The sequence below is a fragment of the Perognathus longimembris genome, chromosome 13 (assembly GCF_023159225.1).
Source record: "Perognathus longimembris pacificus isolate PPM17 chromosome 13, ASM2315922v1, whole genome shotgun sequence".
NCBI lineage: Eukaryota > Metazoa > Chordata > Mammalia > Rodentia > Heteromyidae > Perognathus > Perognathus longimembris.
In genome coordinates, this window is record NC_063173.1 from 28,701,171 (window position 1) to 28,718,688 (window position 17,518).

The following is a 17,518-nucleotide window of genomic DNA, read 5'->3' on the forward strand; positions in this document are numbered from 1 at the left end:
ACCTCAGGAAGTACATCAATAATCTTGGTGTTAGTTTGAAATTAAGAAATGGAATTGGTAGAATAATGGCATGATATTCATAAAGCAGAAGCAAGCCTAGAGGTTTTGCTAAAAACTCACTAGGTGGAGAGGAGGGAAGATGCATTCACTGTTTCCCTTCAGAATTAGTTGAGTTTCACAGTGAGCCATCACCTCTCTTAGCTCTGATAGTTTCTAGATGCTTTTTGGTGTTTAAGCACCACCAGAAATCTTATTTTGGCTTCTGCCTTTGCTATAAACACAGATACTCATATAAATACACATAAGCATGCAGTGGATATACACATGAACTGAGTACACAAATACACATTCAGAGATTATATAAATGGTGAAATTTTATAGAATTATTTATGTTTCTCCTGACCACCATTTTTTTTAACTGTGTAGTGGTCTTCCTTAGTAAAATCTAAAAATATTTTGATGAGGCTCAGAACATTAGCCAATATAATTAATATCTTCTGATAGTGACCATAAAGTTGATGGGAATAGATGTGATCCACTGATGTAAGTGGAAGAATTGAGTTTATTTCATAAATACGAAAGGCGTGTCTAATTTAGCATCATACAGAACAATTAGAGAGCCACACTATTTATTTCAATATAACTGCAAACTCGCCTAAGCAAGATTGGTGAAGATTTGACTTCCTTCTCTTTGTCAGCGTCTAAATATCACTATACCAAGCCAATAAGGAAACAGTTACTGCATCCATTATATCTCTTATCGTGTGGAGAATCATTTAGGAGGCCTAAGGTTTTTGCTTAAGGGAAGGGGCCATTGCTAGGATGTAATTTTTCCTGTGCTGTTTGGGGAGCTGTTTGTGGGAAGTTTCTTCTTTAACTATTCCCTACTTTTAATTTTTTCCACTGATGCTTGTAGGCCAAAATATGAGGACAGATTTTTGACCTTTTTTTTCTGTGATTTCTTCAATATTACAGGAAATAGAACCTCATATGCCAGTGTATGCTCGAATTCCATGGTATATGTTGTCAGGAGCCACTGTGATGTTCTGGGTCAGTATGTCATTAAAACTCCTTTTTATTTCTTTAGCAATCATGTAACACATCTCAACAATTTTATTTCCAATGGCTCTGAGATCTCTTCTGTTCTTTTTATACTTGCTACAAGTAGACTTTAAGTTGCAGGAATCTTCCAGTATTGAACTTTGGAGAATGATCAAGGGGAAGAGAGATGCTTTAACTTATAGCCTATTCCTGTCCATCTCACATTTCATGAAGTGATAACATGAAACCAGAATAGAACAACAAATTTATTTTGATTGCAAATAAATAATATAAATTTCTCTTCACTTAATATATATGCACAAAGTGTATAAGCAAGTCAGCTAATGAATTTTCATTTATTGCTAAATAAGCACAATACATTTCTTTTTGTACTTGAAGAATTTTGTTAATATGTCTCATGCTGAGTTTTTCAGTGTGCCTCCATGTCTTTTAGCCAATGCATTTCTCCACCACCATAATCATCAATGCCTCTTAACAACTGGCTTTAATTTTAGGAAAAAGATTGCAGTTAAATTTTCAAGGATTGTTGTGTAGAAGTACAAAATTGTCTACTATAAATCTCCCATTTCACATGTTCCATATGGTATGGTATATCATGTAATTTCTTGTAAAGGCTGTTATTTTCATACTTTAAAAGAATTAGTAACATTATGTTTTCTTGGATTCCATAATAACCTTGAAAGGAAATGGGGGAATAAAAATGGGGCTTAATTCAAGGCATCCTTACAAAACATTCTGGCATTTGGCACAGCAGAATAATTCTGTTTAGATGTCCTAATTTGAGTTAAATCTAACTTTAGGAAGAATTTACAGCACAGGAAACATATGCAAATTATGCAGATTTTATATATAACAAGAACATGACAACAAACTTGTGTGTCAAGGGGCAGGATATATATTAGTCTTTGTGTCTACATAATACCTGGCACATAATTGTCTTTAGTTTTCTTTAAGACTTAAAATGAAAAAAAATAAACAACTTAAGTGCCACATAAGCTGAGACAAGGCCTTGGGCAAGATTTGGCCTCGTAAATCTTTTGCAAAAATCCTACTAGAATATGTGCAATGAATAGGCTTATCTATTGTATATTTAACCAGTTGTTAAGTAATTTTCTTTAACTACTTTGTTTTATTTCCTGCTATGTGTGGTAGGAGAGGCTGACTCAATTTACTTTCCATATGAGAAATGTTAGACCTTGTAATGAGTTGCTTCTGATATGTGTACATCATTGAGACACAGAGATCTGAGTGACTGATTCTTTGTCTTCCTTTCCTAGATGGCCCTGGTCCTCAGCAGTATGGTATCTGTGATGGTGTACCGTCTGTCACTCTTTGCTACATTTGCTACTTTCATGGAAAGTGAAGCTTCTCTACAGCATGTCAAAAGTTTCTTTACTCCCCAATTAGCCACGTCAATTACTGGATCATGCTTGAACTTCATCGTCATCATGATCTTGAATTTCTTTTATGAAAAAATATCTGCCTGGATTACAAAAATGGGTAAGCAGGTCAAATCGTTAGTATGATCTGAAAATAAGTTCCTATGAATGGCATACCACCCAGTTCGGTTCACTTCCCAGGGATCCCATTTGCTAAGGGCATATTTGAAGGCCACTTTGTTTTCCAGGTAGACCAAACCCTGGCCCTTGAAAATCTCCTGAGAACTACATTGGAGCCTGCCAATCAGGAAACAGGAATAACTGACAGAAGGAATTAAGGCTTGTCAGATCATTTTGAGTATATTAATCCTAAACCTCTGTTGATGGATTTAGTTGAATCCTTAACTTCTCATTGTACTAAACACACAGATAAACTGTGTATGTAGTTCCTAGAAGACATTTCGTTTCAAAAGCTATCATGAGAAAAGCAAGAAAATCAGCTCCTCCTAAATAAATCTGAAATTGAGTTTCCTGTTCTTCAGTGAGCATCCTTTACATTCTTCATGCTTGTCTTGTTAAAGTATTCAGACTTCCTCTGAGGGAACTGTAGTGGTCACAGGTAGAGTGAGACACTGGATCGAGTAGTACAGAGCAAAGCTGCTTCTGTTCTTGTCATGGGCAAGTTGGATACATATAACATCAGAGACTCAGCCCAAGGCCCCTCTCCTGGAAGTACTCATCCTAGGAGCTCACAACTATTCCTCAACCCCAGTCTGGGCACTGATACCACGCCCCTTACTCAGAAAAACTCTGAAGTGAACACTGCCAGATAACTGTACTAACATACCATCTGCATATTTTGAGTTCCCATTCAAATTTACTTTTTATCTGTGCTATTATTACAAAGAGAAACTATGTTTAAAAGCCACAGAAAAATCACAGTTTTCTTCAAGTGAGAAAATTTACTGGAGTTTGGATTAGAGATTTTATTGGCGAGACTCATACTGGTGAAGTTCACTTAAGGATTGCACTGTGTCTTGGTTTGTTATTATTTCAGTATTTCCAAAGGTGGCATGGATTTTGTTGGGTCAGCTATGCTGTTGGGAGATTATCAGCTCAGAAAAACATGTTGTCTTACTATGTTGTGCTATACAATGCCCTCATGGGTATAAAGAGAATTTGTATCTTATCCCAGGGATTGATTAAATGATGAATAATAATCATACACTTTAAATCAAGGAAAGTGAAAATGCATAGTATTTCTGCCAGCATTCATCATCACTTTTATTTTCAAAGTTGATATAACATTTTAATTCATGAAAGGGGAATGCAGCTAAGTAGGATATCACCTTAATTCTTGATATAAGCTTATCTTGTATAAAGCAGATTGAAAACATCTAGGGAAAACCAATATGCTTTTGGGACATTATTTTGTGGGGATGATCAAACAAAAGCTTCCAGTTTTATGGAGGGGTTAATTACAAGTGCTGACTATGGCGTATCTTACCCTTGCTCCAAAGAACTATTCCACCTTCTAAAAGTGTTAATGTCTGATTCTTGAGCTTCCCCAATGGTTAAAGATAACACAAAGTGTCTAAGAGAAAGCTTTATATATAAATCCATAATTATCCAGTAGTGGACTATATAGCAGAGTGGGAATATTTCTATAAATTTTCAAAAAGGATATGGTCAGAATTCCACTGTTGCTACAAAAAAGTGCAAATTTTTAAATTAAACAATAAAATGCATTGAAATGTGATTTTTGTTTTTACTTACCAGAAATTCCTCGAACTTACCAGGAGTATGAGAGCAGTCTTACCTTGAAAATGTTCCTGTTTCAGTTTGTAAATTATTATTCATCCTGCTTCTATGTAGCTTTCTTTAAAGGGAAGATTGTGGGTTATCCTGGAAAGTACATATACATGTTTAACGAATGGAGGAGTGAAGAGGTAAGAAGTCTTTTGAGATTTGAGAACTATGGCTTAATATCTCAGTGTTAACTAGGATGTTAATGGCACTAACTCCGATGTTATCAAGTTAAATAAAACCAACCTGCAATAAAAACTACTGAAACATGTTGTCTATTAGACTTACCCAAAAGAAACAGACTTTCCATCTGCTTCTTTGGGGCAAGACTCTGTATATTGTTAAAGAATACATAGGTTGAGAGGGTTAGTAAAGGAAGAGGAATGGTGGGGACCAATCAGAGTAAAATGTAATCTATGCCCCATGTGAAATATCGTTGTGAACAATTTTTGCACAATTAATATGCACTAAAAAGTGACAAGGAAGTAAAACAGGTTCTGTTTTACTTAGGGGAGTGGTCGATGAGTTCTAGCAGGAGGAGACAGAGCCAAGGGAGATAGTGAATATGGTCAAAATGCTTTATAAACTTGTATGAACATAGAATAAGGAAACCTGTTGAAATTGTTCTAAGAAGAAGGGAGGGGAGTGAGGGAGCATGAGACTGGGGTTACACTCTATTCATATTTGTAAATGTTACAATAAAATCACCTTGTAGAAAAATGTATAATAATAAAAATGTTAAAGAAAGTACTATAAGATATTATAATTTGATTCTAATATATGAACAATGAAATAAGTAAGGTACTTATTATGGAAAACTTCCTGCAAAGGATCAGTGATAATGTTCTGAGGGAAAATGTTCCTATATAAATGTTCACTATAGAGTGAAAGAAATCAATCATTTCCAGACCTGTTTATACAACCCAAATCAAGGGGAAAATAAACCAACATACAACCCTAACCTAGATGTAAAGATCCAAGAGGTTCTAAGAACAAGAGCCTGAAATTGATGTTTTCACACATTCCACAGATAGGTCAATTGTAGCTTTCCTGGTGTCTCAGAAAGAATGAAAGTAAATAGCTGTTCAGTGCTATGATATAGTTTCCAACTAGTCTGTTATACCACTTCAAGATGATAATCTTCTGATTTAGTTTTAGTTGCAAAATTTTGTTCCATTATTTGCTTTTATTTTTCTCTCCTTTTTCCTCTCTGACTAGTGTGATCCTGGTGGTTGTCTAGTAGAATTGACCACGCAGTTGACCATCATAATGGTTGGGAGACAGGTTTTTGGAAACATTAATGAAGCCATTTACCCGTATGTATGACTTACAAGTTTAAGTAACTTTGAGAAAATGCCTCAAGAATAAGATGGAATTTTTCATTATTATGATGTCTTTGTTTGAAAATGTTAAAGCTAGCAAAAAGATTTAATTTTATATCATAGCAAAGCATGTCTTAATCTAGGCCTTCATTTTACCTCCTTATTTAATTCCATTTCTATAAAAAATCTTCTCAAATCTCATTTCTAAATGACAAGCAATACAACAGAATGAAGACATTGAGTATAGAAAGGAATAAAATCTTTTACAGGTACTCATCTTATGGCGATTACTTATTTAATATTTAAAGAACTCAAAAAATGAAAGCCAAGTGTAGCCACATAAGCTTGTACTTGCAGGTACTCATAAAGTCAGAGGCAGGAGAATGGTGACTTTCCACAGTGGCGATTTTAAAATGTTCTGTGAGTAAATAAGCAAATAGATTTCCCTGAGCAGAGTTAGAATTGTTTCGTTTTGTTTTTCTTTTTTTCAATACAAGTGTCTTAACTCAAGAACACATTCTGGCTTTGAAAATCACCCTGATAATTGGTCTACACCTCCATCTCATTTTCATTTGATTGTTTTTTAATAAGGTCTCATATTTATGCCCATATCAGTTTAGTCATTGCTTCTCCTATTTATACTTCCTATTTATACTTATTGTTGCAGTTGAGATGGTGGTCTCACAAACTTTTTATCAGGCTAGCCTCAAAATATAATCATCACAATCTCTTCCTCCTGAGTAGCTAGGATAACAGGAGTAAGCCACAACACTAGGCTTACCTTGTTTTATTAATCTTCCTAAGAAGGAATTCTTGATATCCACATGTGATAAAAAGGAACATGAGATTTTGGAGTTAGATATTTCCTTGCTCTGGAGCCTTAGTTGTTTAACCTCTTTTTCTGCCTTTATTTTTTTAGATTTAACACATTGGTTCTCTTATCTCTTTAGCACTGCTTCACATATTTAGTTGTTGTTGTTGTTGTTGTTGTTGTTGTTTTCCATCAGCTTGGCTTTTAATTGGTGGAGACGTCGAAAAGCTAGGACCAACTCTGAGAAACTGTACAGTCGCTGGGAGCAGGATCATGATCTCGAAAGTTTTGGACAGCTTGGGTTATTTTATGAGTACTTAGAAACAGGTAATTCCCAGCCACTGATCTGAAACACATCATCAATCTGAACACAATGAAGGATTTCTAAGGTCCTGACCTTAGAAAATACCTCATTTCACAACGTTTGATTTTCTATTCCACAGAGAGAGAGAGAGAGAGAGAGAGGGAGGGAGAGAGGGAGGGGGAGGGGGAGGGAGGGAGAGAAAGGGGAGGGAGGGAGAGAAAGAGGGAGGGAGGGAGGGAGGGAGGGAGGGAGGGAGGGAGGGAGGGAGGGAGAGGAGAGAACCATTGGAAGTTTGAAAATGATTCAGTCTTCAAAGAGCATAGATTCTGAAAATAGAGAACTATAATCAGCCTGACACAAATGTACATACCAACACAAATGTAGTCACAAAAAGCTAAATTAAGCTCGTAATAAAAGGCAAACAATAGTTTTTTTTTGAAAAAGCAGATCTCAAAAGGCATAAAAGAAAATAACAGGTATAATTACACAGCATTGGAGCAGAGAAATTAATTTCTCTGCCTTGGGGAGGAGGCAGTGGATCAGAAGACATCAGGCATGGAGTGTGACCCGTGTAGATAGATGCCCTTCCAATGCAGAATCAATGGAAGATGATCAGAAAGTCCCCCCTCTACCTCCATCCAGTGATGTCATGGTTTTGTCTATCTACAGTTATCCAGTTTGGATTTGTCACCCTGTTTGTGGCCTCTTTTCCTTTGGCTCCTCTCCTGGCCCTCATAAACAACATTGTGGAGATCCGAGTAGATGCCTGGAAGCTTACAACACAGTACAGGAGACCTGTGGCTGCGAAGGCTCATAGCATTGGTGTCTGGCAAGACATTCTTCATGCAATGGCTGTGCTTTCTGTTGCCACCAATGTGCGTAAATACATTCCTGTGGGGCGACTTGTCCTCTTCTTTCAGTTTCCAGGGGATGGGAACATGTGAAGAAGGCTTACCTCAAATGTATGCATACAGAATTCATCTGTTAATAATCCAGTCACTTACAGTCATTAGATAATAGAGAAATCTGTGACTGCCAACTTTCACAAACAGAAATACATGAAATCATTCATTACAGTTCTACATGAAATCATTCATTACAGTTCTACATGAAATCATTCATTACAGTTCTATGACAGTGTTACATACGACAGAGATGGAGAATAAATGAATGATTTAAAAGCACTGAAATAACTGAATATTGGCTCTATAACAATGTGTATTCCACATTTACTTAGGTATATGGAACATTTATTTTTATTGTATTTTAATTTTGTTGGTCATGGGACTTGAACTCAGGGACTGGGCACTGTCCCTTAGCTTTTGTGCTCATAGCTCTCACTTTAACACTTTAAGCCATAGCTCCATTTCCAATTTTTTTTTTTTGATAATTGACTGTAGATAAGAGTCTCATAGTTTTTCCTGCCCAGGCTGGCTTTGAACCTCAATCCTCATATCTCAGCTCCTGAGTAAATAGGATTGCAGGCATAAGCCACCAGCACCTTGCTTAGAACATTGATTATAAATTATATGAACATATAATTGCCCAAAAAGGAACTTTACATATATATTCACTTAAAATTTTAATTAAGGCTCAAAGATAAAAGAAAAAAATCTAACCACTTAACATTGTCTTTTAGCACTTCTACTAGGCACTTCTATAGGAAGAAACATAATTGAAATAATAGTACTTTTTCCCCAGTCCTGGGGCTTGAACTAAGGGCCTGAGCACTGTCTCTGGCTTCTTTTTGGTCAAGACTAGCACTCTACCACTTGAGCCACAGTACTGCTTCCACCTTTTTCTGTATATGTGGTGCTGAGGAATCAAATCCAGGGCTTCAAGCATGCTAGGCAAGCACTCTACCACTAGGCCATATTCCCAGACCCAATAATAGTAATTTTAATTAACATGAGAACCATAGGAATGAGCTGAAACAGTAGCTACAGAAAACCCAAAAACTGTTCAATGCTTTTACTATTTAAAAGAAAACTGGAAAATACAAGTAGAGCATATAGCATAAAACATGTTACAAAGCAGTAAAAAACAAAAGGAGAAGAAATTATAATACGATTGTAAATGATGAAATTAGAATATAAACAATAAGTCATGTAATTTCTGGGTAAGTCAGTAGTTCATTTGTGAAAAACACATTTAAAATACACTTACCTTTGAAAAAATATGAGATTAGGGTGTTTTTTTCTATTTTTCTAAATTTCTTAATAAAATAAATCAGTCAGATTTATTTAGTGAGTAATAAAAAAACCTGAATGAACTAGTAGCTAAAGAAGTAATCACTGAGGCTAAAAACAACTATCAATAAAATGTAGATGTCATAGCCACGTTTTTAAATTGATTTAACTAACCTAAAAGATATATTAGTTATGTGATTCCAGAGTTTATGAAAGGATACAAAATAACATGAATCAAATTCTGAAATTAATTGTACTAACCTATAAGAAATTTTCAGTATACAGTCTTTTGTGTTTCCTTTCCCTTCTCTTCTATCTCCTGTAATACACTCCTACAAGCTCTTTCTCTCCCTCTTTCCCTCTCTTTCTCTCCCCCCAACCCCCATCTTAGCTTTGGGAGTTGGCCTAGTCAAGAATATTTGGTTAAGAACAACAGAATTGGGCTATGAAACCATCAGAAAAGTATCCAGTAGCAAGGCAAAACATTGAGGAAAGAGCCATGAAGATCAAGTCTCAATTTAACTACTTTGTGGCTATGAAAATTTGGAATATTAATTCTATATTATTATTTTTTTTTGCCAGTCCTGGGGCTTGAACTTAGGGCCTGAGCACTGTCCCTGGCTTCCTTTCACTCAAAGCTAACACTCTACCACTTGAGCCACAGCGCCCCTTCTGACTTTTTTCTACATATGTATGTATATATATATATATATATATATACACACACACACACACGTATACTCATGTATACATATGTATATATATACATATATGTAGAAAAATGGATATTTGTGTGTCTTTTTCATATGTACGTACAATACACTTCATACATCAGACAATTTAAAAGCAAAATAAACTGTTAGTTATCTGCCTTTTGCTTTCCTTTCAGGCTTTTATTGTTGCATTTACATCGGACATCATTCCTCGTTTAGTTTACTATTATGCCTACTCTCAAAACACCACAGAACCTTTGAGTGGATATGTCAACAATAGCCTGTCAATATTTCTGATAGCTGACTTTCCAAACCATAGTATGCCCTTGGATAACAATCGTGACTTCACCACTTGCAGGTTTCTGTTTGCTTATGTTTTAAGCTTTTCTTTTAAATGTATTTTTAAATTGTCTACTTTAATCAAATTTAATATCTTTATAATTTAAATTATTTACATGATGCAACAAAAACCCTGGATAAATAATGCACATCAATGTTAGAGTTTATGTGTTATATTATTCTTATTTTTAAAGCTAGCATGTACAAAAGTAAGAAGTCATATTGCTTGTAAATCATTGCTTATTTTCTTATGGTTTTCTTTTATTATTATTATTTTATTAATTTATTTATTGTCAAGTGATTTACAGAGGGGTTACAATTTAATACATAAGACAGTGTTTCTTATGGTTTTCAAATAGATGGCTTGCCAACAAGTGTTCCTTGGTTTCAAGTTGGAACATCTCTCCATCACATAGCAAGATTATATTTCATATGAAGTATATTTCATATACTTCATTTACATAAATTTAGCTGTGTATCCTCAGAAAAGAGACTGAATAAGAAATGGAGAAATAACAATGTAATAGTGGAATTCCTTTAAATAATTCCATTCTATTTCAAGGGTTTTTTTCTGTGTAGGAAATGTGAAACAAGAAATATGAACTACTCTGTACAAATTCGATGTATCAAATACTGTAGGCATATTTGTAGTGGAGAACTTAAAGATGATAGGTAGATACGTAGGTCATAGATAGACAGGTTGAAACATGATAGAAAAAACAGGTCAATCATCGATAAGTAGATAGACAGACAAACAGATCAAGGAAGCTTAACCTTAAAGCTTTAGTATATTGCTTTCTTTGGAATTCTTACAAAGAGAGAAAAGTAGTGTGCAGTGGGAAAACAAAACCATTGTAACATCACGTTATTGGATATAGAAGTATCTTATCACATTTTATGAACATGGGTACAACTATCATATTTCTTTTTCATAATCTTTCTTTATCATCTTGAAGTAGTTTTTCAGACGGGTTTCAATTCAATATGGTAGTTTGTGAGTACAATGCAACTCATTCAGCGTCATCCCTTCCATTCTTCATCTTTCCCAATCTCACCTATTCCTTTAATGTACCTGATTCCATTTTTCATGTGTACATTTAGTATTATTACTACATTTGCCCACCCTTAATCTTAAACTACTATCACTATTCTTGAGATCTTCACTTCCTAGATGTACTCAATTTTTGAAAACAATAAGAATCTAATGACTTTAAGTATCAGAGAATGAGATTTTTTTAAGTTGAAAATAAACAAATTTAAGGAAGACAGTAAAAAAAGGGGAGAATGCAATGTCAGCATATCCAAGAGGAAATAGTTTTGAGAAAATAGAAATGGTGAAAAATATCAAATCTTATTGAGTTACATAGGAACAGGATCCTTATTTAATAACAGCATACAATTGATATTGGTAAGAAAACAATGGAACTAAGTATGTTAAAGATAAGGAAGAGAGAAAGCAGTGGCAAAGCTGGGTAACTCATTTGAGAAGGTTGTTTTGAAGGACAAAAGAGACATTTCACTAGTTTGTGTCCTGTTAGAAGTAAAATGCAGGAAAGTGGCATATAGCTATGAATTTATATAATAAAGAAAATGTTTTACGTTCCAATGATCCACTTTTGTTGTTAGTGAAAGGTCTGTGAAAGAGAAAATAAAGAATAGATGACAAGTCTCTACTTGAAATTATAATTAATCATTCCATTTATTTCCAATTTCTAGGTATAGAGATTACAGGAAACCCCCTGACCATGAATATAAATATACACATAGTATGCAGTTTTGGCATGTCCTTGCTGCCAAGATGACCTTCATCATAGTTATGGAAGTAAGTACTGTTTACTTTCATTCAGTTCCTCTCTTCTACCTTTAGGCAGAGATTTCTAAAGGACTCTGTTAATCAGAAAGTTAGCATTATCTCTCTCTCTCTATATATGTATATACATATGCATATATACTTACATTGTGCTCATACATATATACAAATATGTGTGTATTGGTATGTGTTTTGGTTTCTGTTGCCAATCCTTTACAAATCTATTGTTAGATTTTCAAGAGGGAGCAGGGATAAAGAACTATATTCCATTAGAATATTTTTAATTTAATTTTATTGTCAAGGTGATGCACAGAGAAGTTACAGTTACATAATAAGGTAAATTATTTTAACTACATTTTAATTACATATTAAAATGCCAGAGTGTATATAAAAACTGAGGGTCAGGGCTTACATGTCTTCTTGATTGCCATTGGATATCTATGGTCAAACACAGCTTCTCAAAATGAGTGAAACAATTTATAAGGACTTCTTCTAACAGTCTCCATTTTTTCTTTACATTTCTTCTAGCACATTGCATTCTTAGTTAAATTTTTGTTGGCCTGGATGATACCCGATGTACCGAAAGACATTGTAGAGAAAATCAAACAAGAGAAGTTAATGACTGTCAAGATTCTCCATGACTTTGAGCTCAAGCAATTGAAAGAGAAGTGGGCCCTTAATCATAATATATATGCCAAGCACGTCATGATGGAGGAGAGCAAAGCCCAACTGGCTAAATCAACCATGTAACCAGTACAGTGAGCAAGCAGTAGCTTGCCAGTGTCCTTTCTCTGTTTTCTCTGGGTGTAGGGCTAGAGGCCAAGAAGCCATGTACCTAATTTACATGTTCTGTTCTTTTTTTTTTTTTTTTTACTCAAAAGTTTTTATATGCCTTTATAGAGGCCAATTTTGTGATGCAGGAAGAGTACCACTTGTGTGTATCATCTTCTGGGCCCTCCCCAAGTCTGGCTTTCTGAGGTGCTGTAAGTGATAGTTGAAAGTGCATGTGGAAACGGAGCCTGGGAAATCATGGAATGTTGCAGTTTAGAATGAACCTGGGCCATGAGCATTCCCTTCCCTTTCCAGTGCATCTGTTCATTGGTGTGGTCTTCTGTGGAGTGACATCTCTTTTCCATCGAGATTTTTAAAAAGAAAAAGAAAAAAAGAAAGAAAGAAAGGGAGTGGTGGGCCTATGGAGTCATATAAATGCTGCCATTTTAAAATGTGTAAATGGAAAATCAAAATCAGATGATGTAAGGAAACGTGTATATTAAAGAATATTGGGTAAATAACATAGCAGGAGTTTGTTCCTGAATTCGTCTGGTATAAGCAAAGCTACCATAGAAGCTCTGATAGTCCTCCCAGAATTCAGTGTTTTCAAGAGACTAAATGAAATTCAATAAATGATAAATGACAAGTTAACATTTACGTTGCTAGTAGTTAAAACTGGATTGTCTTATCAGACAGCATCATTAATAAAGGTATTAAGTAACATCAAGTTTTACAGTAAACGAAAGTTATAGAAAAGTAAATACATTTTCTTAGTTGTTAAATAAGACAAGACAGTGATAACAATTAATTTATTCAGTTTAATCTATAAAAGTATTGAACTTAAAAAAATCACTTTTCTGGAATGCCTCTTTTTCATCAGGAAGCATTTTTGAGCATTAACTTTTTGTATAAGTTAGGTTAAAATTGTTTATGAAATGTGATCTCTTTGGTTTAATGAAAATTCAAACGTTTTCATAAGTTTGCTGCCATTTCATATTGATGTATCTATCACTTTATACAATTTTCAGTGCCTTGCCTATGCCTTTGGCACCTGAGAAATGGTTTTGCATATTAATCTGATATAATGTAATATTTTAATGTAAACTTGCCTTAGAGAAACTGCCAGTGTATTAACGACCAGAATTTAACACCTAAAGGTAATCAACAAAAGAAAAATAATGGGGTAGACCTAATAATTAAGTGGAAAATGTGCTTTTCTAATTATTAGTCTCAAATTTAGCACTTTAGTAACTGTGTGTGCAAAATCTCATTCTTTGATCACGTATAGCAAGATATCATACGCAATTATTCATATATAAGTAATATGTGTGTGTGCATTTACATGTTATCAATACAGTGAGAAATGCAACCTGAATATTTAATTTCAAATTACTATTCAATTTCAAAGGAATAGTGATTTTTGTTATCATACAACTGAAAAAGGGTATATAGCATATCATTATCTATGCTAGCAAATTCCTATAGAATTGGAAACACTAAATGTAAAATGTATGGTATTAAATATCATTTGAAAATTTTAATTAAATTATATATAACTTAAAGCACTTAGGATCAGGGATTATGAATTTTAGAGTACCATGAGACCAGTAATGGCAATATTGGTTTGTCATCCACGACTAGATTGTATGAATGTATTTGGGTAATTTGGAATGATCTCATAATTAAAAGATATTTTCTATATGGCAGAGATATATACTTTTGCTTAGGAAAACCATAACTACTATGAAATATCTGTGCTTCTGTTGTCTGCAGAGAATAGCAAAAGAGAATATTGTTCTTATATAAGGAATACATATAACTGATGGATGTTTTTCTTTTAAAACATCATTGAAAGTACTTTGTATTCACCTTACAATTTTCTACTGAGTAGTTTCTCCTTGCTTCATAGATTTTACAATGAAACACTGGTGTCACATTCCTGAAAGTTCACTAGATTTGTCTCATACATATAAACCCACTGATTATGAAGGAAGGACAGAGTTAAGAGCATCTGACCAAGTGAAATAAGTTAGCATTTATTTAAAAGTATGGCAGTTGTTTTTGTTTCTCAGTCATGCACATGATTATTGTTTCTAGTGATGTTCCAGGAAATATTTGAGATCTTACATGAAATGCAAATTTTAAGTACCCCCCCCCAACTCTTTCCAAATATCCTCAGGAATCCTTGCCCTTGTCAGTTTTTCTTTGCACCGAAGAAGTCAGTCCTAGAAGTATTTTAGAGGGAATGTCCTAATTAAAGGAAAGGCTATTCAAGTGTAACTGCATCTTGTGACTCGTGAATTTAATGTTCTTCCTTCAGAGAAGCTATTAAGCAAGTTGTCAAAAGAAGAAGAGGAAAAGGGAAAAGAAGCAGAGGAGATAGAGAAGGAAGAAAAAAAGTCTTTCTTTTGAGACTGTGATGGGTTTCATTGAGAGGCAGAGGTGCTATAGGGAGATGTGATGGGAAAGGTAGGTCTCCTCCCAGTGCCATCTAGTAGCCATGAGAGAAAAGCCAGAGAAACTTCCAGATGATAATTATGTGCTCAAAGTAAAAATGATTCATAGTAATTTTGTACTGTCAGCTACTGTCAGTGGATTGAGTCCTTTTTACTGTGAGGAGTGTATTCATTTAAAAAGGTAGTTTATTGTTTTGGATGCTCACATTTATTTATTTATTTTTATTTTTATTTTTTTGCCAGTCCTGGGCCTTGGACTCAGGGCCTGAGCACTGTCCCTGGCTTCTTCCCGCTCAAGGCTAGCACTCTGCCGCTTGAGCCACAGCGCCGCTTCTGGCCGTTTTCTGTAAATGTGGTGCTGGGGAATCGAACCTAGGGCCTTGTGTATCCGAGGCAGGCACTCTTGCCACTAGGCCATATCCCCAGCCCTCACATTTATTTTAAGTCAATCGTAGTTATTATGTAACTGAAGACTGTTATTACTGGAAACAGTATTGTATGAACTATTGTGGACCCAGCTAAGAAGTCTCCTATGAAGAACCATTTGAATTACTGTGTTCTCCTTTTGCTAGACTCAAGTTTTACTCTTCCATTTTTCTGTGAAATAATTTAAGTATGTCAGTTACTCTAGCGCTATGTTAAAATTGATGATAATGTTTAAAAGTATAGTGTGATTTAATTTATATGAGATACTTGCCCCTATTCCCCTTTCGTATTCATAGTAACAAGTCATGCTTCTATCACAAATACCTGGATTTTATTCAGACTACTGTATTCCTGAAAACAGTACAAACATAGGTAAAATACTTACGATTGTAAGCATATCACAAGACAAAAATGCCGGTAACTAGAGCTAGTGACCAGGAGAAGAGGAAACACAATGAGAAATAAAAGGTCCATCTTGTGGTGGATTTTGATTTTCTGCTTGAGGAAACTAGAGATTCCAAGGGAAGAAAGAACATGGAAACAAAGACAAGTTCAGCTCAACTCCCAATAGAGCCTTTTGCAAAACAGGTGATGTGGTTGAAATTAACAATCTGGAAAGCAAAGTTTCATTGGAAACAAAAGTAACAGGTTTATACTCATATCAGACAAAACAGATTAGGGTGTTTTATAATAAAGAAATGATCATTTTAAGAACACAAAAAAATATACATATTATTCTAAGTATGTATTTATCTAATCACATGAAGAAAAATATAAAAGAAATATTCATAGTGCTGAAAGTAATAGAGTCTACAATTTTATTTTGGCGATATTAACATGTTTGCAATGACTGGCAGTCAAAATGGAGGGGAGTAGGAAATGCAGAAAGGTTACAGCAAATTTGAATAATGCAGTGAATCGACTTGACAACTAACATCACATCTCATCATAGAAACATATACATTCTTCTCAAGTGTTCCTGGAAAATATTTTTTTGGGGGGAACATGTCCTGGGCCACAAAACAAGATTGAAATCATTCAGAACACATCTCTTTTTGTTGTTGTTTTTTGTTTTTGTTTCTGTTGCGACTTTATCTTGTCACATAGCCCAGAATAGCTTCCACTCCAAGATCGTCCTTACACAGCCTCTCAAGAGATGAGATTACAGGTGAGAGTCCTTATTCCCAGCTTCCATCCAGAGTATTTTTTTCTGAGTGAATTAAATTAGAAAAAAATCATATTTTTCAAATGTTGAAATTATACAAGCACAGTTCTCAACCCAACAAGATCCATGAATGGACATTATTAGGTAGTTACCTGAAAATAAACATGATGATTAACATTTCAAAGTTTGTAAGACACAGCTAAATTACTGTTTTAAGAGAAATATATAGAGACTTTAATGCATATTTCTGAGTGTAAAAAATTTATGGAAATCTAGGAAGGTTATAATTCAGATATATAATGAGCAAATAAAGAAAAAAACAAAATCATTATATTAGAAATTGTTGAAATATAAAGCAAACTTATGTAGAAAGAAAAACAAAGACAAAATTGATACTTTGAAATAATTAACAAAATTGATATACAAGAAATCACCAAGAACACAAATAATAAATTGTCAAATTTAGGAGAATATGGAGTGAGCTATCCAGTAAACCAGGCAAAGCAGTGATAGTTGTTTATGACTTGTATTAAATCATAAAATTCTGTCCAAAAAAGATAACTCCAGAAGTCTAAGATTACCTGCCATACATGAGGAGACTACATTTCCATATCTATAATAGGTAAATAGTTCTTATATGTCAAATTTTAAAAGACTTCAATGGTAGAACTTAACAAGCATTTTAATCATATAATACACAAAAGAATTTCTCCTGTTTGCTAATAAAAGAGTTATGGATACCATTAGACCTAAGACAAATAAAATTAGATTTCTTCAATATCCATGCTAGAATGGGAAGTATTGCAAAGGCTAATACCAAGCATTGGAAAGATGAAGGGAAAGTGCTATTTCATACATTGATAATGAAATAGAACATTATGAGTGATCCTTTTAAATGTACTTTAAAATCATCCAGAATTGCTCAGTATCTTATTATGGCATACAAGCATATGTGAAAAATCTGT

At 34.3% G+C, this 17,518-nt stretch overlaps 1 protein-coding gene across 3 annotated transcripts in view; it reads left to right on the plus strand.

Annotated features, from left to right (window-relative positions):
* The window catches only part of Ano5 (anoctamin 5), a 46,971-nt gene extending 32,185 nt beyond the window's left edge, over positions 1–14,786 (plus strand). For all 3 annotated transcript variants that reach the window (XM_048360283.1, XM_048360282.1, XM_048360284.1), the window contains 9 exons: positions 976–1,050; positions 2,340–2,562; positions 4,221–4,390; positions 5,466–5,563; positions 6,577–6,707; positions 7,354–7,559; positions 9,763–9,944; positions 11,642–11,747; positions 12,264–14,786. In XM_048360283.1, coding sequence (XP_048216240.1) covers positions 976–1,050; positions 2,340–2,562; positions 4,221–4,390; positions 5,466–5,563; positions 6,577–6,707; positions 7,354–7,559; positions 9,763–9,944; positions 11,642–11,747; positions 12,264–12,485 — 1,413 coding nt within the window. In that variant the 3' untranslated portion in view covers positions 12,486–14,786. The remainder of the gene's footprint in view (positions 1–975; positions 1,051–2,339; positions 2,563–4,220; positions 4,391–5,465; positions 5,564–6,576; positions 6,708–7,353; positions 7,560–9,762; positions 9,945–11,641; positions 11,748–12,263) is intronic.
* Positions 14,787–17,518: the final 2,732 nt, after the last annotated feature.